We start from the raw sequence: 22797 nt of genomic DNA, 5'->3' as shown, positions 1-22797 counted from the left end.
TTTCTTGCTTTATTTATTTTATTTTGTTTCTACTTACAACAAAATACTTATTGTTGTTTTTTTTTGTTTTTTTTCTGCATTATTTATTTTCTTTTGTTTTTTTGCTTTATTTTTTAATTCTTTTTGCTTTTAGTTTTAGGAAAATTATAAACTTTCTGTTACTGCCATTACTTTTCAAATTTGAAAACACTTTTTTTGTTTTTTGTTTTCTTTCTTGCTTTATTTATTTTATTTTGTTCTACTTACAACAAAATACTTATTGTTGCTATTTTTAATTATTACGAGGGCCGAACCATAAGACATTAAAGCATTTCAAATGAACTCTGAAAAAGTTGAAAGTTGGCATGGTATGATAAATTGACCCACACATAGCATGTGCATATACAAAACAGACAATGGTATCATAATCATCAATTACAAAGTTGGCATGGTATCATCATAATAGTTGCGGGAGAAATTCTTCACTTTTTCTTCGCTTGTGTCATTTGCTTATTGCGCCGTAACCATGGATAATCTTCATCGTTTATCAAGATGCTGGGTCAGCCTTGACTTTGAAGGGAGGAATTTCATGAAACTTTTCATAATCTTCAGACATGTCTGTCTTGTCCTCCACTCCCACGATGTCCCTTTTTCCTGAAAGAACTATGTGGCGCTTTGGCTCATCGTACGATGTATTCGCTTCTTTATCTTTTCTCTTTCTCGGTCTGGTAGACATGTCCTTCACATAGATAACTTGTGCCACATCATTGGCTAGGACGAACGGTTCGTCAGTGTACCCAAGATTTTCCAGATCCACTGTTGTCATTCCATACTGTGGGTCTACCTGTACCCCGCCTCCTGACAGATTGACCCATTTGCACTTAAGCAAAGGGACCATAAAATCATGTCCGTAGTCAAGTTCCCATATGTCCACTATGTAACCATAATATGTGTCCTTTTCCCTCTCGGTTGTTGCATCAAAGCGGACACCGCTGTTTTGGTTGGTACTCTTTTGATGTATTCCCATTTATCTTGTATCCTTTCCAAATCATAACAGTCGAAGATGGTCCCCTGGACAACAAGTATAGCTCATCACAAACAGTGTTGTCACCTCTGAGACGTGCTTCCAACCAACTGCTGAAAGTCCTGATGTGTTCACATGTAATCCGGTCGTCGCATTGCTCCGGGTGTTTGGAGCGCAGACTGTTCTTGTGTTCATCGACATACGGGGTCACCAAGGTAGAGTTCTGTAGAACTGTGTAGCATGCTTGAGACCAAGAATATTCGTCCCTGCATATTATTGAGTCCCTTCCAAGCGTGCCTTTTCCAGTCAGTCTCCCCTCATACCGCGATTGAGGGAGACCTATCTTCTTAAGGCCAGGAATGAAGTCAACACAAAACCCGATGACATCCTCTGTTTGATGGCCCATGGAGATGCTTCCTTCTGGCCTAGCGCGGTTATGGACATATTTCTTTAGGACTCCCATGAACCTCTCAAAGGGGTACATATTGTGTAGAAATACGGGACCCAGAATGACAATCTCGTCAACTAGATGAACTAGGACGTGCGTCATGATATTGAAGAAGGATGGTGGGAACACCACCTCGAAACTGACAAGACATTGCACCACATCACTCCTTAGCCTTGGTATGATTTCTGGATCGATCACCTTCTGAGAGATTGCATTGAGGAATGCACATAGCTTCACAATGGCTAATCGGACGTTTTCCGGTAGAAGCCCCCTCAATGCAACCGGAAGCAGTTGCGTCATAATCACGTGGCAGTCATGAGACTTTAGGTTCTGAAACTTTTTCTCTGTCATATTTATTATTCCTTTTATATTCGACGAGAAGCCAGTCGGGACCTTCATACTAAGCAGGCATTCAAAGAAGATTTCCTTCTCTTCTTTGGTAAGAGCATAGCTGGCAGGACCTTCATACTGCTTTGGAGGCATGCCGTCTTTTTCGTGCAAACGTTGCAGGTCCTCCCGTGCCTCAGTTGTATCTTTTGTCTTCCCATACACGCCCAAGAAGCCTAGCAGGTTCACGCAAAGGTTCTTCGTCACGTGCATCACGTCGATCGAAGAGCGGACCTCTAGGTCTTTCCAGTAGGGTAGGTCCCAAAATATAGATTTCTTCTTCCACATGGGTGCGTGTCCCCCAGCATCACTCGGAACAGCTAGTCCGGCGGGACCCTTTCCAAAGATTACGTGTAAATCATTGACCATAGCAAGTACGTGATCACCGGTACGCATGGCGGGCTTCTTCCGGTGATCTGCCTCGCCTTTGAAATGATTGCCTTTCTTTCGACATTGATGGTTGGTCGGAAGAAATCGACGATGGCCTAGGTACACATTCTTCCTGCAGCTTGCCAGGTATATACTATCGGTGTCAAGTAAACAGTGCGTGCATGCGTGGTATCCCTTGTTTGTCTGTCCTGAGAGGTTACTGAGAGCGGGCCAATCGTTGATGGTCACGAACAGCAACGCCTTTAGGTAAAATTCCTCCTGTTTGTGCTCATCCCACGTACGTACACCGTTTCCATTCCACAGCAGTAAAAGTTCTTCAACTAATGGCCTTAGGTACACATCAATGTCGTTGCCGGGTTGCTTAGGGCCTTGGATGAGAACTGGCATCATAATGAACTTCCGCTTCATGCACATCCAAGGAGGAAGGTTATACATACATACAGTCACGGGCCAGGTGTTGTGATTGCTGCTCTGCTCCCCGGAAGGATTAATGCCATCCGCGCTTAAAGCAAACCATACGTTCCTTGGCTCACTTGCAAACTCATCCCAGTACTTTCTCTCGATTTTTCTCCATTGTGACCCATCAGCGGGTGCTCTCAACTTCCCGTCTTTCTTACGGTCCTCACTGTGCCATCGCATCAACTTGGCATGCTCTCCATTTCTGAACAGACGTTTCAACCGTGGTATTATAGGAGCATACCACATCACCTTCATAGGAACCCTCTTCCTGGGGGGCTCGCCGTCAACATCACCAGGGTCATCTCGTCTGATCTTATACCGTAATGCACCGCATACCGGGCATGCGTTCAGATCCTTGTACGCACCGCGGTAGAGGATGCAGTCATTAGGGCATGCATGTATCTTCTGCACCTCCAATCCTAGAGGGCATACGACCTTCTTTGCTGCGTATGTACTGTCGGGCAATTCTTTATCCTTTGGAAGCTTCTTCTTCAATATTTTCAGTAGCTTCTCAAATCCTTTGTCAGGCACAGCATTCTCTGCCTTCCACTGCAGCAATTCCAGTACGTACCGAGCTTTGTGTTGCCATCTTCGCAATTGGGGTACAATCCTTTTTTGTGGTCCTCTAACATGCGATCGAACTTCAGCTTCTCCTTTTGACTTTCGCATTGCATCCTTGCATCGACAATGACCCGGCGGAGATCATCATCATCGAGCACATCGTCTGGTTCCTCTTGATCTTCAGCAGCTTCGCCCATTGTAGCATCATTGTGCACATCATCTGCTTCCTCTTGATGTTCAGTAGCATCACCGTATTCAGGGGGCACATAGTTGTCATCGTACTCTTCTTCTTCGCTGTCTTCCATCATAACCCCTATTTCTCTGTGCCTCGTCCAAACATTATAGTGTGGCATGAAACCCTTGTAAAGCAGGTGGGTGTGGAGGATTTTCTGGTTAGAGTAAGACTTCGTATTCCCACATATAGGGCATGGACAACACATAAAACCATTCTGCTTGTTTGCCTCAGCCACTTCGAGAAAATCATGCACGCCCTTAATGTACTCGGAGGTGTGTCTTGAACCGTACATCCATTGCCGGTTCATCTGCGTGCATTATATATAATTAAGTGTGTCAAAAATCATTACAGAAAACTAAAACCAAATTAATAGAAGTTCATCATCACACTAAAACCAAAGTACATACATAGTTCTCATCTAACAACATAAAGCTCTGCAGAGCATCTAAATTAATTAAACCATACACTGAAACTATGTAAAACAGTTCAATGCGAAAACAAATGTGATCATAATCGCAACCAATGTAACAACTGATCCAACGGCATAATGATACCAAGCCTCGATATGAATGGCATATTTTCTAATCTTTCTAATCTTCAAACGCATTGCATCCATCTTGATCTTGTGATCATCGACGACATCCGCAACATGCAACTCCAATATCATCTTCTCCTCCTCAATTTTTCTAATTTTTTCCTTCAACAAATTGTTTTCTTCTTCAACTAAATTTAACCTCTCGACAATAGGGTCGGTTGGAATTTCCGGTTCAACAACCTTCTAGATAAATAAAATCTATGTCACGTTGGTCGGCATAATTGTCATAAACAATAAATGAACCAATAGTTATGAAAAGATAATATATACCACATCCGAATCATAGACAGGACGAGGGCCGACGGGGGCGGATACCAAAACCATCGCACTATATAAGATGCAATAATAAAAGTAAGAAAATTATACACGTATCTATATAAACATACAAGTAAGAGGCTCACCACGGTGGTGCCGGCGACGAGATCGGCGCGGGCGATCGACGACGGTGAAGACGGGGACGGGACGTGACGAACCGCTAAACCTAAACAAATATTGAGGAAAATGGAGCTTGGAGGTGGAGCTTGGAGAGGAGAAAGCTTAAGTAGTGTGGCTCGGGCATTCCATGGAACACCTCGTGTGCATAGGAGGTGAGCTAGAGCACCACAAAGCTCCCTCCTCGCATGCCACAAAAAACAGAGCAGTGAGAGTGCTCTGCTCGTGGGGTATATATAGGCAACTAATTGGTCCCGGTTCGTGGCTTGAACCGGGACTAAAGGGAAGCCTTTGGTCCCGGTTCAGGCGACCAACCGGGTCCAATGGTGGTGGGCCAGGAGCAAGGCACATTGGTCCCGGTTCGTCCCACCAACCAGGACCAAAAGGTCCAGACGAACCGGGACCAATGGCCCACGTGGCCCGGCCGGCCCCCGGGGCTCACGAACCGGGTCCAATGCTACCATTGGTCCCGGTTCTGGATTGAACCGGGACTAATGGGCTGACCCGGCCTGGACCATTGCCCCCTTTTCTACTAGTGATTCGAGATGTTGTTGCTCAAGGTGATTTGAAGGTATGCAAGATAAGTACTCATGATAATCCTGCTGATATGATGACAAAGCCAGTTCCTACCAATAAGTTTGAGCTTTGCTCAGGCTTAGTTGGTATTTCTCATTAGTCTTATGGACTTTGACGCACAAGGTGTTTATACTGATTTGGATGGAGTTATTCAATTTCTTCGACTACTGGAGGGAATTTGGATCAAGGTGGAGATTGTTAAATTATGATCTAAATTCTAGTACCGTGTTGGACTAGACGTAGTACAACCGGTGTGGGCCTTTGCGTTGGCGTCGACGCGTACGAGTACAACTCGTTTACTTGTCCTACAAGGACTCCTATGTGTTGCCCCTCATATATACTCCATGTAGTCGCACCTCAGACGGCCTGTCGTCTCGTGCTTGTAATACCCCTCCTCATAGTGATTGCGCCTTGGTGCGTCCGTGGTTTTCTCCCGCAAGGGTTTCCACGTAAAAATCCGTGTCTCTCTGTCTTGTTTATTTCTCGTTATTATCTAACACAAGATGCCTCTCAAACTTCCTATCGTTCCGATTTCCTGTGGCGGAGCCCCAGTCAAGGTTCGTGTCTGGGATGACACTCGTTGATTGTGGATGCTCCTAAGTTGTGCCATTGGGGCCGGTATGCATAGTGAACAAGAGTAGCATTGAGTAGCACACTTTTGCTTCTAAAACTAGAGATACGCGTGCTGCTTCTCATACAACCATCCAGTACCGTTTAGATGTTCTTGCCTCTTCCTGTACATTTCAATACTTCTACAGTGGACGAGCTAGTTTCTTGGTTTCTTTTTCTCCTTTTCGCTGAAGCTATCAATTATCCTGGCTAGAGTTCTTTTGAGAATTTAATTGCTCTGAGTTTTTTCATGTGTTGCAATCTATCCAAGGTTTTTTCTCATGAAAACATTTGATTCGTTGCTTGAGCTTTCCATTTTTGTGTTTTCAACATCAGTAATTCTGTATGAATGATCTCAATTGCTTGATGAACTTTTGAAGTTCAGGAGTTATCAAGAGAATGTTATTTTTCTGTATATTGACTTATTACTTTTACCATTGATTTTGTAAACACAGATTTCTTAGCAAAAGATATTCCGCATATGCCCGCTAACTGAAACGAGCTTAGTCAATTTTGACATTATTTACTCCGTGAAGAATTCATAGTGTATTTATTTCTTTCCTGCTGCTTCTCAAGAGGAAGAAGAAAATCTCTGAATTATGTGTTATGAGGGCGGCCTGTTATGTCATTTTATTCTCTTACAGGACATCTTCTTAGAAGCTTACTTCTTGAAGTTATATTAGAAATAGGTAACTAGCTTCATTTCTTGTAGGACATTTAAGAGTGAGTTGTTTTCTGCGGCTGGAAGGAAAGGAAACAATTCCAATGAGACACTTATATAATTCATTTGACTGCTTTTCTTTTCCTCAGTTTCTTATTGAACTCTTCATTGCGTGAGCTTCTGAACACACATCTGAAGCTTCTAAGAAGCAAATTCCATACTCTAGCAATGACTTGCTTCCGGTGTTCTGGTGGGAGAAATTCTTCAGAAGCCAAGTTGTGTGATAGGACATAAACCTATATATGCATCCCAAGTTGTGCGATAGGACATGTAAACCTACATATCTCATTTAACTTCTGTTCTTGTGAACTATCATAATGTCCGCCTGATGCTTACTATTATGTGTACACACACCAGCCTATGCTAACGTGTAGATATATTACACCAAGGAGCTCAAAGGGGCTTTAGTTTTATCAGTGCTCGGGCTCAGGTCTGACTTATGCGGCCAAAGTTGAAGAATGGTCACATGAGTCGAGTCGGAGCAAGGAACAAAGGAATTTTCAGTTAACTGGGGGAGCATTTGACATATATCATGTGTGTGTATACACACGTTTACATGGAATGTGCTTATGTTCCAGGGAAATATTGTATGTGCTTTTTCTGATATTGCATGTGATGCATCCAACATAGTAAAGATCATCAACGAAGGGAGCGTGCGCATACAACTCAGTTTCTTCACTTCAGTAAGATTTATTCACGACGCTGGAGCGTTGAACTACAAGGCGCATAAGAATCTTGTAAAGAGTGTTCTCTCCCTTGATCACGGTCATTATCTTGGCTTCTTCAGCCATGGGATCCTTCTATTGTACTCCTCACTATAGAGCAATAAAGTGACCATGTGATTCTAAAAAACTCGAGAACGAAATGATAAGACACCAGGAGACTTCTCTCTAGCAAGTCACGCTACAACTTGGCCCCCTCTATCTGACGTTCATCATGTATCCAACGAAAAGGATCAGACCAAGGGTAAAACAGCCCACACTTCGCAGTTTTCGGCAGCAAATTTCTTATCAGAAACACATGGCAACGCTCCGATCAGGCTCAACGAGTTTGTTGTCTCCCACGTCGCGTCGCCGAGGAGAGGGTTTAGAGCGAGCAACACAACGGCCGAGGGGGGAGAGACCGGGGATGCCCCCCCCCCCCCCCCCCCCCCCCCCGCGGTCCGCCCGCCCCAGAGGAGGGGTTGTTGTAGACTAAAGGCCGCAAGACCTCCGTGGATTCCTTTCTAGTTATCTGCCGCATCGCTCGATTCCGTTGTAAAGTCAGTAGCAAGCTCTCCGAATTTAAGGATGTCAAATTGCATAATTCGTCAGTGCTTTGTAATCGTTAGTGCCTTGTAAATGGTGGGTGCATCTACAATTGTTCCACGTACTGATTCTCAATTTTAATGCGAAGTGCTAAAGAGTTTCTATGCTAAATGCTTATAAGTTCTAATGACAAGTGGTATTGAATTATTCAGTTTTTGCTTCTTTAACATTGTACGTTCCTGCATAATAGGTTCTGTTGTTCTTTTATAATTTACTAGTACAAATGCCCGTGCGTTGCACCGGGCGATCTTTTTTGTAAAACCTGCTCCTCTCGAGTGCCACCGTGTGCCACTTCTTATATCCAAGACAAATGTCGAAAATAAGGTTGCCCTCATTCGCTATAAGGTGAATATGCCTTCGTTTTGCCGTAGTTGAATTATCACGAAGCAATGCTTTAGGTTGAGGTATGAGTCTGCTCTTCAGCCACCTCCACAAGAAAACCTAGATCGCCTCTCCTCCTCTTGCCGCCGCCATGGTACACTGCCGGTCACAGCCCACGCAGAGCCGTCGGCGACGAGGACGTCCTTCGGAGATGTTGTGCCCTGGTGGGCCGCGCGATATGGAGGGGAGGGCCGGGTACTGCGTGTGCATCGGTGGGTGGTCTGGGCTGCGTCTCAGCTCCAGCGTGTTGGCTACCTTCAGTGGCAGCCCGACCTAGCCTGGTCATTGGAGAAGGGGGCTACATGACGGGATCCTAGACGGCGACGGGTTCTCAATTGTCTAAGGATTTTGGACAGGGAACCGAGAGAGCGTGTCATCCCCCCGTAGGAATATGGTTTTCCATGTCCTATCCCCGTTTCATTGTTGTGCTTATTCGCGGTCGAGGGTGTGTGGGGCTGTGTCTCCGACATGATTTTGTATGTTTAGGTTTCTGGGGGATTTGTTCGGATTCGATCAATTTTCATGGTCTTGCAGTTTCTACATGCCCTTCTCACACTTCTCACATTTTCCTATCTGGGGCAGTGATTTGCTTCACAAATTGCGACCGACGACATCTCCTGGTCTACATCAGCGACTTCTCAGCCACTGCTTCCATAAGCTCCTGGACTGAAAAAAGTTTGATCCGTCTAGGTAGAGGCTCATAGGGATGCAGGAAAAACAAGAGCTCGGCTCCCCGGAGATTTGAATGTTTCCGTACGGGTGAGTTTGTATGGACACGTGTCCCTTAATATTTGGCCTTAGGCCTTTTCGCAAAGAAAAAAGGATTTGTCGCTTTTTGGACAATGAAGTGTGGGCGTGAAGAACATACCCTAACGTCCTTCGTCAGTGCCTACTTCAACTTTGCACTGCCATCGGATGGAATAGTACTCCAACTAATCATACTTACAAAGCATGGCAACCCATCTTCTAGCTTACACGTCCTCTAAATCTCAAAAACATGCACCTGCTCTGAACTTTTGAACATTTACTCTGCTGCTCTCAATTTGCAACTGCTTTTCACATTCAGGAGTGGAGGGGAGCAGATTTGTGACAGAAATATGACTGCTAGAACAGAATAATCTCTCCCTCTCTCTCAGTATACACGCACATATGCACAAGCAAGTAAATCGAACTGCAAAACTGAATGAACCACACCTGCAGCCATAATTTTCTTGCTACCAGGCCAGCCGGAGGCGGACACGGTGGTACTGGTGGCAGCTGACACCGCCGATTTTGGAGCTGTAGCATGCGGTGGACGAGCTCACATACCTTCTCTGGCTTCACGGATCTCGCGTCCGCCTTTCCCCGTTGCCCCCTTGGCTCCTACCACGTGTACACGTCTACCTCTGCTTCGTCACTGCTCTCTTCTCGACACGGCGAAGGAGGGGGAGGAGGTGGCACGTGGAAGCCTTCAACTGGAAATTAACAAAATGTCTAGTTAGAAGAAACGAACCTTTTTATTATCTTATTCATAATCAGACCGTACTCTGAACATAAAGGGCATGCGATCCTAGGACATGAAGCACAACCATCTAGCTAATGAAACACTCAGCATAAGCTGAAGTAATTCTGTAATAGTACTTACATAATGCTCCAGCCGTATATCTGCAACCTTACAACTACATATATCCATCTCCTCAAGCACCATAGTTGACCATTATTGGCGCTTCACTGCTCCTGGCAACTTGATGCTAATTCGTAGAAACAATGTTTGGTCTTATTTTGTAATTGACAGTTATATCATCAGAATATGCAACTCTGAGCCTCCAACACCTCTCTAGCACAATGAAGGTTTTTTTTCTTGCATTATTCTTAGTTTGAATGTAACAAAATAATCAAAGAATGGAACATCCAACAATGATTTACACAGCGATTTTGTGTGAGGTTTCCATGTGAAAATAATTTTGTTATCCAGACAAAGAATATGACATGTCTAAAAATGGTCCACCTGTACTGTAACAGCCTACTTGTCAGCCTAATATATATATCGAGTTATAGATAAAGGAAGATATACCGACCGATGCAATAGATGTACCTAGAACTTCTTCCCAGGTGGTTGATGTAGGCATTAGTACGGAAGTCAGGCAAAGCAATTAGCAGCCAAACGAAGTTGTTAGTTACTACATCAATGGACCAAACGCCTTCAAGCTATGAGCCTCCTTTACCTCAACAGTTTTTTCTTCCCACAAAAGCAAACGGCACGGACAAGGACATTACTTCCATCTCCCTGTTGCATTGTCACAAATGTACAGTCAGTTTAATATAAGCAGAAAGCTAATTACGGAACATCAGTGGACTATTCCATAAATGAATTCTCAACCTACTATCAATGCAACTGCTACAGGAAGTAAGGAAAGAAATGAGCGATACACTAATTTCAACATCACAAGGAGCTGCATGAGAACCAATCTCCAGAAGCTTGTCTTACCAATCCTGCAGAATAACCATCATTTGGAGCCTGTCGGAAGAGAATGCATCACTACTATTCTGCCCAAAAGAAACCAGTATTAATCTCCATTCAAATTTATTTATTTTGAACTCTCTCCATTTTTTGAGTTCCAAAAAAGACATTTCATCAATGCAGAAATACCAGGTGTGTACCACCACCTGTCATTATAGATTGGGTTGTCTCCTCTGATTTGCCTAGTGACGTAGAACCACCATATTTTCCTGAGTTTCTGCAGCATACAAAACTTAGTTTTGATGCATATAAAATATTGTATGGACTATGAAGTCATTGATGCAAGCTATACAAGTTAACTGTTTCTTTTAGGAGAAAATTGAGCACAACTAAGCACTTACTTTTCTTATCGAATGACTTTTTTCAGGACCGTTTGCAGACATGTATTGCCTGTTGGATTGGGAGATTGATGCATACAACATGTCCATTGGTTGGCCCTGATCGGGCAGGATTCGCCATGCCACACACTTACCTGAATCGACACTATTGCAGGCTTAGACTGTCAAGTGATCGGCAAGGAGTCGCGCAGGCCTGCTACAGCTTGCTTGACACAGTCGATGCTGCCTGTCTTCGGTTGCCACTCCTCGTGGCGACTCCCTCTACCTCCAGATCTAATGGCAACGCCTACTGCCACCGTTGTCGGGGCCTTCGAGGCGCTCCATGAGCTCATTCCACTCGGGCTAGGGGTGCAGTAGCTCCAACTCGCTTAACTCAATTTTATCATCATTTCAACAAAACGAAATAACCCAAATTATTAGTACTCATGCACACAGAGCAAATTTTGTTGCACAATATAGTGTAGGAAATTAAAGACGAACACTTGTTAGAGTGTGACAGATGCCGAGTCAGAATGATCCCGCAAAGTTAGATATTAATCGTATAGACTGCTGATAGTAAATTGGTTATGTGGTCTTGCAAAGTGGAGGAAAATAATTACCTACTGATAGGTTATCTGATTGACAAAACGATGAGAGATATAGGCACATCCAGCCAGCGACTGGGAGATGAACTGCACGTATACAATAAATCAAAACAGTGGAAGGTCCCCTGAAAACAGTGGAGTGGCAAGAGAGGGATTAGAACCACGACCGTGAACTTGGAGTTGGAGACGGAGCAAAACCAGGAGATCCTCCTCTGCCTCGTTGCACCGGCAGGAGGCGGCGGTGGCCTCGATGACGGCCGAGGTGCGCCACCTGCAAGGACTTCGCGCCGCCGCGCCGGATCCCTCCGTCTCCCGTGCCCGTCCACCATCGCTCGGCTCCGGCAAGCTCCTGCCTAGGTCGCTGCGCCGCCCCTCCTTGCTCCCTCCTTCTCTCCCTCATTTCCTTTCCTGCCCAGGAGCTGCAGACTCCATGGATCCGCCAGGGAATCCGCGCTCCGGCCATCCTCGTCGTCACTCGTGACCCCACCTCGCCGCCGGCCTCCGGATCCGCCTCCCCGGCCCCTGCCGCGCACGGATCCGCCCCCTGCAAGCTCCAACCGCCGCCGCCGATCTACATCGAGCTGCCGCGCCGCCCCCAGCCGCTTGAGCCGCCACATTGACCCCGTCCCGATTTAAAAAGGATCACGGGTTGAATACTCCAAACCACGGGGTGTTTTGTGCAAAAACGAAGCGTTTTTCCAGATCCACTAAAAGGGGGACTGCGGGTTGATTTATGAAAAACAGAGGGTCTTTTCTGCAAAACGGCCGTCGACGTACGGCCAGGAGCAATCGCTGGTTTATTAGTACGTAAAGATAAAGATTTTTTGAGAATCTAAATATGGAGCTGTCTTCCCCTTGGGCAATCGCCTCCGTTAGATCTTGAATGGACGTCAGATATAGGGGGGCAAGTCACCTCATCTCTTTCCCGTCCTATCCCAGCCGCTGCCGCCGCCGTCGTCGTGCCGTGGAACTGGAGGTGGAAGAGACTTGAATCTGTCTGCCTAGGTATTACTCCTTATTTCTCTTACCCGTTTTATTTCCCTGGTCCATCTTGTTAGTTTCCGTGGAAGTGCCTGGTTTCTGGGGTATCATTCATCATCTAATTCGCAATCTCTCTTTGTTGGTAGGAGTGGTGAGCGATGAAGGCGCGGCAGTTCATGAATGTTGTGATGCAGAGGTATGGCAGTAGCAGCACCTGGTATACGGTGAGTCGAATCAAGGCCGGCGAGCATCTCTTCTACGGATCCACGGCGGAAGCACGGGCGGCAGAAAAATCCAAGGTCAATATGGATTGGCAATCACCAGGCGTGGTGCCACCATGGATGGAGACCGTCTCGCCGATTCCTCCGCCCAGGCTCAGGTTCGAACGGTCCATCCCAGACAACAAAAGGATGGATTTCCTGCCCTTCTATGGACGAGGCAGCAGCGGCGCTAGCAAGATCCTCTGCGTGGACGCCGAGGGGCACACCGTCCTATACGACATGCCCGCCGGTTCCCTCCAGCCAATTCCACACCTCAACAGTCCCAAGGGGAGCAGGCCTATCAGCTTCTCCGCCACTAATCGCGAAGCCTCTGACCATGAACGTGCTGATGTCTTCTACGTCATGGGAAGGTTCCCTTCCAGCTACGATCCCTACAACTTCGAGGTACTCATGTACTGTGACCCTTCCAATGGCAGGACGATGAGAGGCTGGAACTGGCTCAAGCTACCAACACCACCTGCCTATGCTGACAATTGCATAGTCAATTCCCATGCGCTGCTTGACGTTGAAGGTGACAGAATTCTTGTTGTCTCCTCCGGAGAAGAAAGCCTTGGCACCTACTGCTTCAACACGGCCAGTCGCAAGTGGTTCAAGGCCGGCTCCTGGAGGCTGCCATTCTTTGATCGTGCCGTGCTTGTGCCAGAGCTAGACAACCTCGTGTTTGGAATTGCTAATGATGAAGGCCACCCCTTTTGTGCAATGGATATCATCTCCCGTATTCTCACGAAGAGGGGTCGGCCTTCGGTGTACACTTGGCCACACCTTGACGATCTGCCTCAGGACTGGGCGATGATGGATTGCAGCTTTGTCTACTTGGGAGCTGGGAGGTTTTGCATCACCAAAATCTTTGAGTTTGGTTTCGACCAACGTACAGGCCACACGACTCACGCGGGTGCTGTCATGTCTGGTGTGGAGGTAGTGCGTCGTCACAAGAAGTCTGGACTCGTTATGGTCAACCATAGGTCCAAATTCTACAACTTCGTCTCGGATGAAATCGAGCGTGTCTTGTAAGGGTATCTCACTTGTGAAAAAAGGGGAGCAAATAAACGGGTATTCCCTCGAGGACTGGAACTGTGCGTCTTCCCCTTTCCATTTGTATTTAGTAGTTACAACTTCAGGTATGTTAGTTTTGGGGTAGTACTGTAGTTCACAGCAACATGGATGCAACTTGTGCTCATTTCGTGCGGAATCTATTTGGTGGAAAACACTAAAAATTGACAACGCAACCCCCAAATACGCGGGCATGAGCTCCGTCGCCTCTCGTTGTGGATCCGGCCGTACTCCACCGCTATCCTTTGTGGTTCCGGCCGTACTTCACTGCCTCCGCGCTACGGTCGTCCACCGCTGCTGAACGCCCCCGGCCATAGCCGGCCCCAAGCCTCACCCTCGATGGACCCCAGGCATGACCCCAGCGACTGCCCCCGACTGTTACCGCCCTTCTCGTTCACCGCCCAACGTCCGCTCCGCCGGCCACTGCTCTCTCCTGTGTGGCGACCCCTGGTTTGCTCCATGTAGATAGTACCCCTCCTTTTTTCTTCTGTTTTTAATATGCAAAATTAGGTTAGTATCATTTTTTATAGTCATATATTAAAGTTGATTCTGGTGATGATATTGTTTTAATATGACATGTGTTGTGCTTGATATCACCGAGTGGTCGTACTACATGTTGTGTGTGTGATTTTTTGGCCAACAAGCGGATGCAACAATTTGTTGTCCGTGATGAATTTCGCGCTATGTCATGGAATATACATGAGTGTCAACGTTTGGCGAAACATAGATTCATTTTCCTTCGTCAAATTTTTGGCACTCAATAGGTCCAGTTAGCCAAGGTCATGTCAATTTTTTATTGGATTCTACAGATATTTGTAACTAGTTTTTAAAAATTTATAGATATTTTTAAGTAAGTGAGTGGATTCCACTTTTACCCTGTAGTTGTACATTTGTGACACATATGACCCTATTTAGGTAGATTGTACTCTCTTAACTTGCAAACACATGGAGGTTATTATTAGGACATGGCCGTCTTGTATCTCTGCCTGTTTCTGTCTTGAAGTTCTTTTGTAGGAGCTCCTCTACACCTACGTTGTTCTGCTCCTATACTCTTGTTGCAATGACACCTGACCCAAAAAAAAAAACTCTTTGGTGCAGTGATAAGAAACTCTGCCAACTTCGTCAAGCACCAGGTGAACCATGAGATTATAGCAAGCCATCTCAGTTTGCTGCATTTTGTTGTTGAAATGTCAGATTATTTCTTGAGGTTTCTCATACTAATCCTTCAAGGTCTAATCTTTGCTTGTGTAAAATAAGAGTTTCTTCTGTTGTGAATGGGGTGTTCGCTTTGGTTGAAATGATGCCACCGATCAGCTTCAACCCATCTTTAAACAATCATTTGGAAGCTCTCTTCTGCACAATTTTGATACAGTGATGTGTATTTGTTTGCCTCAGTTTCATTTGATTGATGGTTGTTATTTGAATCTTACCCGTGCTACTGATTAATTAATGAAGTACAAGGTAAAACATGGCTGAATTTCTTAATATGAGTCGTACAAAAAATAGTAAAAACCTTATTCGTCTTCTTCTTTTCGATTTGCTTGTTCTTGTTTACCATGGCTGTGATGATAAACACTTTCAGCAAACATGCTAGTTCTGCTTCTGACAATTCATGACTGAAAAAACTTTTATATAAAATCCGAGCCATTGCATTTTGATAAAATAAGTGTTATCGATCTTGGCAGTGTCACCACCAGATAGCGGAGGCTGCACCGTAACCTCTCTGTCCAGCTACCATGGCTCAGCGGACTACCCCCTCCTCTACCTCGGCTTCTTCCTCAGTTCTGGTGAGTCCTTGTTCTCCTCCCTCTCCCCCTAAGCCATGTGATGGTCTGGCCATCGAGCCGCGTCCGGTTGTGGTGCTGGTCATTGCGCCAATGGTTTAGGGCTCGGTTCTATGTTCATGCTCTCTGCGGTGGTGCCTTGGTGGTGGCGTTCCGGCCATTTTGTGTCCTAGGTAATCCAAGAACAAAATCCATGCTAAAGTCTTCCAAGGTTGGTGTGGAATAGGTAAAGGCATATGTAAACCATAGGATTGCGATTGTGACTTAGCTTTGCAACATGTAGAGCACCGGTTAGTGAAGCGGGCGACATCACGAAACATCTTGGGCCAAACATAGTTCTTGGAGAGCGTAGCAAAAGTCTTGTCGTGTCCAAAGTGTCACATGGGTCCACCTCCATGAGTCTCTTGCAAAAGTAACAAACGAAGAGAAGACTCATGAATGCATAGTTTGTTAGCTCTCATAAGATAACCATCTTTGATATAGTATCGTTCCCAAGAAGTATGCGTCACACACTTAGCATAAGGAGTAGGAAAAGTCACATCATGCTCATATAAATCTTTGATATGATCAAATCCAACAACATTCAATTCAAGTTGAGTAAGTAACATGCATTTGCGGGAAAGGGCATCCGCCAAAACATTCTCTTTGCCCTTAATGTACTTGGATCACGTAGGGGAAAGATTCAATAAATTCACTCCACTTAGCATGTCATTTATTCAACTTGGTTTGGCCTTTAAGGTACTTAAGTGTCTCATGATCGGTCTGTATGACAAACTCATGCGGTCTAAGGTAATGTTCGCAAACATGCAACACACGCACTAAAGCATACAATTCTTTGTCATAGATGGGATAGTTAATTTGAGCACCGGAGAGTTTTTCACTAAAGTATGCAATAGCTCGCTTTTCTTGCATCAAAACTCCAGCAATTCCATTACACTTGCATCGCAATGAAACTCAAAAGTTTTGTCAAAGTTGGGTAAAGCAAGAATCGGAGCATGTGTAAGCAAAGATTTGAGCTCATCAAAAGCAGTAGATTGCAAAGGTCCCCAAATAAAAGGAGCATTTTTCTTACTCAAAGCATGCAACAGTGAGGCAATAGTGATAAAATCTTTCACAAAGCGACGATAGAAACCCACAAGGCCAAGAAAACTACGTACTTGTTGCAAATTGGTGGGTTGTGGCCAAGTTTTAATTGCTTCAATTTTAGACTCATCAACATGGACACCCTTTGAGGAAACAACAAAACCCAAGAAAACAAGCTTGTCAACACCAAAAGTGCACTTTTTCATGTTTTCATAGAGACGTTCCTTGCGAAGAGTTTGCAAAACAGCCCGAACATGTTTTAGATGATCTTTAATGGATTTGCTAAGAACAAGTATGTCATCGAAGTAGACCACAACAAAAACTCCAATGTAAGGACGAAGCACAAAATGCATAAGACGCATGAAAGTACCAGGAGCTTCCGATAAACCCATAGGCATAACCAACCACTCGTACAAGCCAAATTTGGTTTTGAAAGCGGTTTTCCATTCATCACCTTCTTGTATGCGAATTTGATAATAGCCACTTTTAAGATCAATTTTTGAGAAAATGGTGGCACCGCTAAGCTCATCTAGCATATCATCTAGGCGAGGAATGGGATGCCTATAACGAACGGTGATAGCATTGATGGGTCTACAATCGGAGCACATGCAAAAACTACCATCTTGCTTGGGCACAAGTATAACCGGAACGACACAAGGCTTAAACTTTCACGTACATGGTTGTTGTAGATGAGTTGTTGTACTTGTTGTTGGATATCCTTCGTTTCTTTGGGGTTCACGCGGTATGGAGCCTTGTTCGGAAGAGGAGCGCCGGGGATGAGGTCGATCCTATGTTCAATGCCACGTAGAGGAGGAAGACCGGGAGGTAGCTCATCGGGAAAGACGTCCTCGAATTCCTGCAACAAGTTAGAAAACACTAGAGGAAGAGGATTAGGATTGTTAGTTTTTGTCACCTCATCCTTGCATAGGAGGACAAAGTGGATGACACTTCATGGGTTCTCACACACTTCTCTCATCTCTCTTTTTGTGGCTAGGAGGACTAAGTTTTTCTCTCTTGGCGAAGAGGCGCTCAATTTTGGCTTGTGGCTCTCACTTTCTTTTTGGTGGTTCACTCTCTCACTAGGATCTCCATGATGGGTGGATGCTTGCTTATCGGTGATCACTTGGCTTGGTGACATTGGACGAAGCACATATTCCTTGCCTTTCATCTTGAAGCTATAGAAGTTGGTTCGTCCATTGTGGATGACTCCATAGTCAAATTGCCAAGGTCGTCCCAAGAGAAGGTGGCACACCAACATAGGAACTACATCACACTCCAAGGTGTCCTCGTAGGCGCCAGTCTTGAAAGAAACTTGCATCGTATGCTCCACTTGAATGGTGCCGGAGTCACTTAGCCATTCCACCTTGTAGGGACGAGGGTGCTTCTTCTTGACCAATTGGAGCTTGGAACATAGCTCGTCGCTTGCCAAGTTGTGACAACTTCCTCCGTCGATGATGACCTTCACGGAATGCCCGTTGATGCCGGCCTTTGTGTGGAATATGTGGCACCATTGGTCTTCATCTTGGTGGTGTTGGAGCGTCAAGACCTTGGAGACCACGAGAGAGGGACTTGAATCATTGTCACAAAACACTTGATCATCTTCATCTTCGTTGACGCGCCGGTGCATGGCCACGTGCTCAAGGGCTTCCATTTCTTCTTCACTCATCGAGTCATATGTGCCATCATCATTGAAGATCATGGTTCGCTTGTTGGTGCACTCGAAGGACTTGTGCCCTCGGCCACCACATGTGAAGCACTTGAAAGAACTTGTCTTGATGGGGTCATTTGGTGGCGCCGAAGATGAGGGATTCTTGGATTTGTAGGTGCTTGCCGGAGAACGAGTCGAGGAAGGCGTAGCTTGCTTGGAACTTGACTTGTCGCCGGTACTTGGTGATGCTCTAGTTGAGGTAGGAGGTGCCGAAGTCGCGGGAGTTTGAGAGTAGGAGCCATAGGTCTTGGATGAGTACTTGGCGTATTTGAAGTCATCTTGGACTTATCGCTCGGCCTTGGTGGCTTGATGAACTAGCTCGAGATGTTTGAGTATGGTTGGAAGTCGGCAATCCGCTTGATTGGGTGGTTGAGGCCGTTCAAGAAGCGTGCCATTGTTTGCTCGTCATCTTCCTTGACATTGGCTCGTATCATGGCAATCTCCATTTCTTGGTAGTATTCTTCCACCATCTTCATGCCTTGTTTGAGGAGTTGCAACTTCTTGAAGAGATCACGGGTTTAGTGTGTAGGCATGAAGCGAGCTCTCATGACATCCTTCATTTCCGTCCAAGTTGTGATTGGTGGTTCGCATCTTTTATGTTGTCACTCGATCACTTGTTCCCACCAAATGAGGATGCAGTCTGGAAACTCGAGGGAGGCCATGGTGATCTTCTTTTCCTCGTCATAGTTGTGAAGACAGAATATCTTGTCCACCTTCAAGGCCAATGAGAGATACTCTTCGGGATCATTGCTTCCGGAGAACTTGGGCATGGTGAACTTGAGCTTGCCGTAGCGGAGTTCTTCATCGAAGTAGCGGTTTTGATGTCGCTCTTGCCGTGGAGGGAGGTCCTCAAATGCTCGTTCCTCAAGATGTTGCTCTTGGCGTGGAGGAGGGTCTTGGAGCACTTGATTCTCTTGATGTTGTTCTTGCCGTGGGGGAGGATGAGGGATATGCGCTTGGTTGCGCCTTTCTTGTAGTTCTTCACGATGCATGGCTTCTTCTTGTATCTCCCAATGAAGAGCTTCATCTTGCTCACGTGCTTCCCGACCGCGTTGGGAAACGACACGTGTGGAATCTCGGAGTGCATCTAGGGCCGCTTGAGCTTGAACTTCTCGCCGTAGTTGTTGTTGTCGAAGTGCTTCGGCATCTTGCTCCTCTTGGTGTAGGCGCGCTCCTTCCTCTTGTTCCCTTGGTAGTTGCGCTTGTTGTCACGCCCTTTCACGTGCTCGAACTCGGTCTTGTAAGATATTGCCATGGAATGGATTTTCTTGAGAATGGCGATCTTGGGGAGCATCACGTCGAGGGACTCCAGCTCGAGGAGGACTTGTATCATAAGATGAGTAGTCCGGAGAGTGTCGACTTGAGCGGTGGCTTGAGTGGCGCCATCTTGTTGAAGTAGACGAGGAAGGCGGGCATCACACGATCATGTTGCGGAGCTCTTCCATTTGTGTAGTGAACTTGTCGTCGATGTAGTTGTGGTTCCTTGCTTCCGCTTGACGAACGTCGGCGGCAAGTCGGTCAAGGCGTTCACCCAAGGCCTCACTTTCTTGATGGAGAGCTCTTTGCGCGATGAATAAGTGGTTCTTGGTGACAAAGCCGTTATCACCATCTTGCTCCCTGAAAAGCGGTTCGCCGACGAACTTGGCCTATCCATCATAACCAAGTGGGGTGAGTAGGAAAGTGAGAGAACAATATCGAAGTTACCTTTTCCGAGGATTGAGGATGTAAAAAGTGTCACTCAATGTAATGCCACAATAGGAGAATTGGAACTGGGTTTGTTTCTCACACCTACAAGTAAAAGGCTTATGGAGTAGCTCGGTTAGGATGGTGGCAAAAATTTCAAGCAAATGTTAGTCAAGATATCGATAAGGTGGAGAAGGTTCACAGACATGCAAGTAAAGCAAATAGATCAAACCCGAGGATAGCACTAGGAACACACACATGGAAGATAGATGGGATCCGCACAACCAAGGGGTGAGCTCAAAATGTGTGACCACGGAAAATGCTCTTTGTTGTGCGAATGCTAGAGAGACGCTAGCTCGATTGCTCAAATGGGCAAGATACGCTTGTGCACCAACCTATGAGAGAAATGTGCCATCTTCAATCCCAACTATGCTATGTATGCGGTGACCAAGATGATATGCAAAATGGCTCAATGCTATTGCTTATAAGCTCTTTGTTTGTCCTCTTTTGCTTAAAAGCTTTTCTTTCTTTCTCTTTTTTTCTATGCTTGATGCTCAATCCAAGTATGATATGAGACAAGTATGCAAGATATGCACGGGAGAGACTTATGGCACTAAGATGATAAGAAGATCACTACGGTGCACAAGACGTGGCTCGACAATTCTCAACTCACTAGTCTTGATGGGGAAGCAACGCAGAAGGCTTGGGCTATCAATGCAAAAGCAAGGTAAGGAGTAAGTGTCGTTGAGGTTACTGTCCTTTCTTACGGTTAGCGGTGAAGATTACTTTGAGGTGATGATGAATGGCGGTGATGTCGATGCCACACGTTCCTAAGTAGCCGAAACACCTTAGGAAACAAAAACCGCAACTCAAAATCGGTCAAATGCGGAAGGTGGGTGTTTTTGTGTTGAATTTTGGATGGAGGCTAATGGTGGTGGTAATGATATATGTGGATGGGGGATGTCAAGAGCTTCCAAACGAGCCAAAGAACACGAAAACGGACTTGGGAGGTGGAAGTTATGGTCAAAACGGTGTTGGAAGTGGGCTGATTTGAGGGGGTGCGGGCACCCGGGGGTGGGAGGTGCGGGTGCCTGGGGTAGTCAGGGGAAAATGGCCCGGGGGTGCGGGTGCCCGGTGGTGCGAGGTGCGGGCACCCGGTGGTCGAAGATTTGGGCGGAAATTTTGGGGGAAAAGAAAAATTCGGTGGATTTCGTGGTGGGAAGGGTGGGGATTGTTGGGGAGGGGCTAGATCCACTTGCCAAACATCAAATCCATGGACCAAAACAACCAAATCTCACAAGATCCAACAAATTGCAAGAAAAAATTTTGGGGCTATTTTTGTGGGGAATTTTCGAATTTGGACGAAAAACAACAAAATCAAGCTAGCAAATGGGAGGATGGGACTCCAAGATGTGAATCAACCTTGCTCATGATACCAAGATGTTGTAGGGTGAAACCCTAGAGGGGATCTTTTCACACTTGGAGGGGGAAAAGGAGGAAGAACACTCAAGAACACAAGGCACAAATCACTCAAACAAACCCAAATATCACATCCACTAGAGTAGCATACATGAGATCCACAAGATTACATGAACAATTCAAGGAAAATAGCACTAGGTAAGTTCTTCCCACTAGGTGAGGTCTTGATCTTGATCTCCTCCAAGAGGAGGGCTTGGTAATCCCAAGGGTTCTTCCCAAAGAGGGGTCTTGATCTCCAAGAGGAGGAGGATACAAGGAGCAAAGCTCTCTTTGGTGTTCTAAAATACTTTGCTAACCCACAAATGACCTAGGAGATGAGTATATAACGGCTAGGGACGAAACTTAGGGAAAGAGGGGTACAAAGGACTAAAATGTCCCTAAAATGCGTAGCCACGGGGAAGGGTCCGGGCACTCGGGGTGGAACCGGCCGGGCACCCGGACCGGTCAGGGGCACCCGGGGTCAAAGGCCCGGGCACCCGGGGTGGCAGAGGGCGACAGGGGCGGTGTGGTCCGGGCACCCGGGGCCGGCTGGGCGCGGGCCAAGTGGAGGGTCGGGCACCCGGGGCCGGCTGGGTGCATTGGGCCGGGCACCCGGGGCCGAGGTGGCCGGGCACCCGGGGTGTCCAGGGGGTTCGGCCCTCCCCTTGTCTTCGAGTCCGGGCACCCGGGGTACTTCCGTCCGGGCACCCGGGGTGTCCAAGGGATTCTTCCCTTCCTTCTCCTTGGCCTCTCCTTCATTCTCTTGCTCCATTGATGCTCGCACCTCGGTCTTCTCCTTTCCACGATCATCTTTGATGTACCTAAGAATGCTTATCGTATCTCTTTGAGGTAGAATCCCGTTCTCATGTGAAACCGAACGAAACTCGGAGAGGAAAGAAGTGACCTCGTTCTCGATGTTGCGTGCATGTGCTCTTGTCATTGGCCCTCTTGGTGCTTGTGGTGGTGATGGAGTGTCGGTGCGGGTAGTCGAGGGATGCTCCGCATCACCTACTCTGCTGCTTCAAGGTAAGCTGGTTCTGGTCCTTGACCTCCTCCTCAGCGTCACCTATGAGTATGATGCTGCCAAATTGAGCCTGTAAAGGTTAATCCTCCTGGCTTCTTCTTCCTCTTCTGTTCTTTCCCTTCCTCTGAGCACGTGGTCATCAAGAGACACTGCTACTTAGGCTTTGGGTAAATGATGCCTTGTGACCATACAGACCATCTAACGTTTCTTGAAGAACTG

At 46.3% G+C, this 22797-nt stretch overlaps 1 protein-coding gene, 1 long non-coding RNA gene and 2 other non-coding genes across 9 annotated transcripts; 3 read left to right on the top strand and 1 right to left on the bottom strand.

Moving 5' to 3' along the window:
* Positions 1–8838: 8838 nt before the first annotated feature.
* On the bottom strand, positions 8839–12153 carry LOC123047153 (uncharacterized). 6 transcript variants are annotated; one of them, XR_006422820.1, is made up of 4 exons: positions 10751–12153; positions 10572–10630; positions 9729–10370; positions 8839–9558 (listed from the first exon to the last, which is right to left on the bottom strand). It is a non-coding gene; the product is annotated as an uncharacterized lncRNA (long non-coding RNA). The 6 variants fall into 6 exon arrangements; XR_006422821.1 differs by having other exon boundaries at positions 8839–10370; positions 10751–10821; positions 10946–12153; XR_006422817.1 differs by having other exon boundaries at positions 8839–10370; positions 10734–12153.
* Positions 12154–12271: 118 nt separating this feature from the next.
* LOC123042468 (uncharacterized) lies at positions 12272–13850 on the top strand. The gene is made up of 2 exons (XM_044464913.1): positions 12272–12531; positions 12654–13850. The coding sequence occupies exon 2, from the start codon at positions 12666–12668 to the stop codon at positions 13797–13799; it is 1134 nt and encodes a 377-aa protein (XP_044320848.1). The 5' UTR covers positions 12272–12531; positions 12654–12665; the 3' UTR covers positions 13800–13850.
* A 1397-nt stretch (positions 13851–15247) lies between these two features.
* LOC123047902 (small nucleolar RNA U36a) lies at positions 15248–15332 on the top strand. The gene has a single exon (XR_006423213.1). It is a non-coding gene; the product is annotated as a small nucleolar RNA U36a (small nucleolar RNA).
* Positions 15333–15392: 60 nt separating this feature from the next.
* LOC123047788 (small nucleolar RNA Z223) lies at positions 15393–15488 on the top strand. Its single transcript, XR_006423150.1, has one exon. It is a non-coding gene; the product is annotated as a small nucleolar RNA Z223 (small nucleolar RNA).
* The last annotated feature ends 7309 nt before the right edge of the window (positions 15489–22797 follow it).

This window comes from Triticum aestivum, chromosome 2B (genome assembly GCF_018294505.1).
Source record: "Triticum aestivum cultivar Chinese Spring chromosome 2B, IWGSC CS RefSeq v2.1, whole genome shotgun sequence".
Lineage (NCBI taxonomy): Eukaryota > Viridiplantae > Streptophyta > Magnoliopsida > Poales > Poaceae > Triticum > Triticum aestivum.
This window is presented reverse-complemented; position numbering and strand designations above follow the sequence as displayed.

Bases quoted from the DNA above. Each gene is read 5' to 3' on its own strand.
- LOC123042468 (XM_044464913.1), top strand. From the start codon at position 12,666: ATGAAGGCGCGGCAGTTCATGAATGTTGTGATGCAGAGGTATGGCAGT.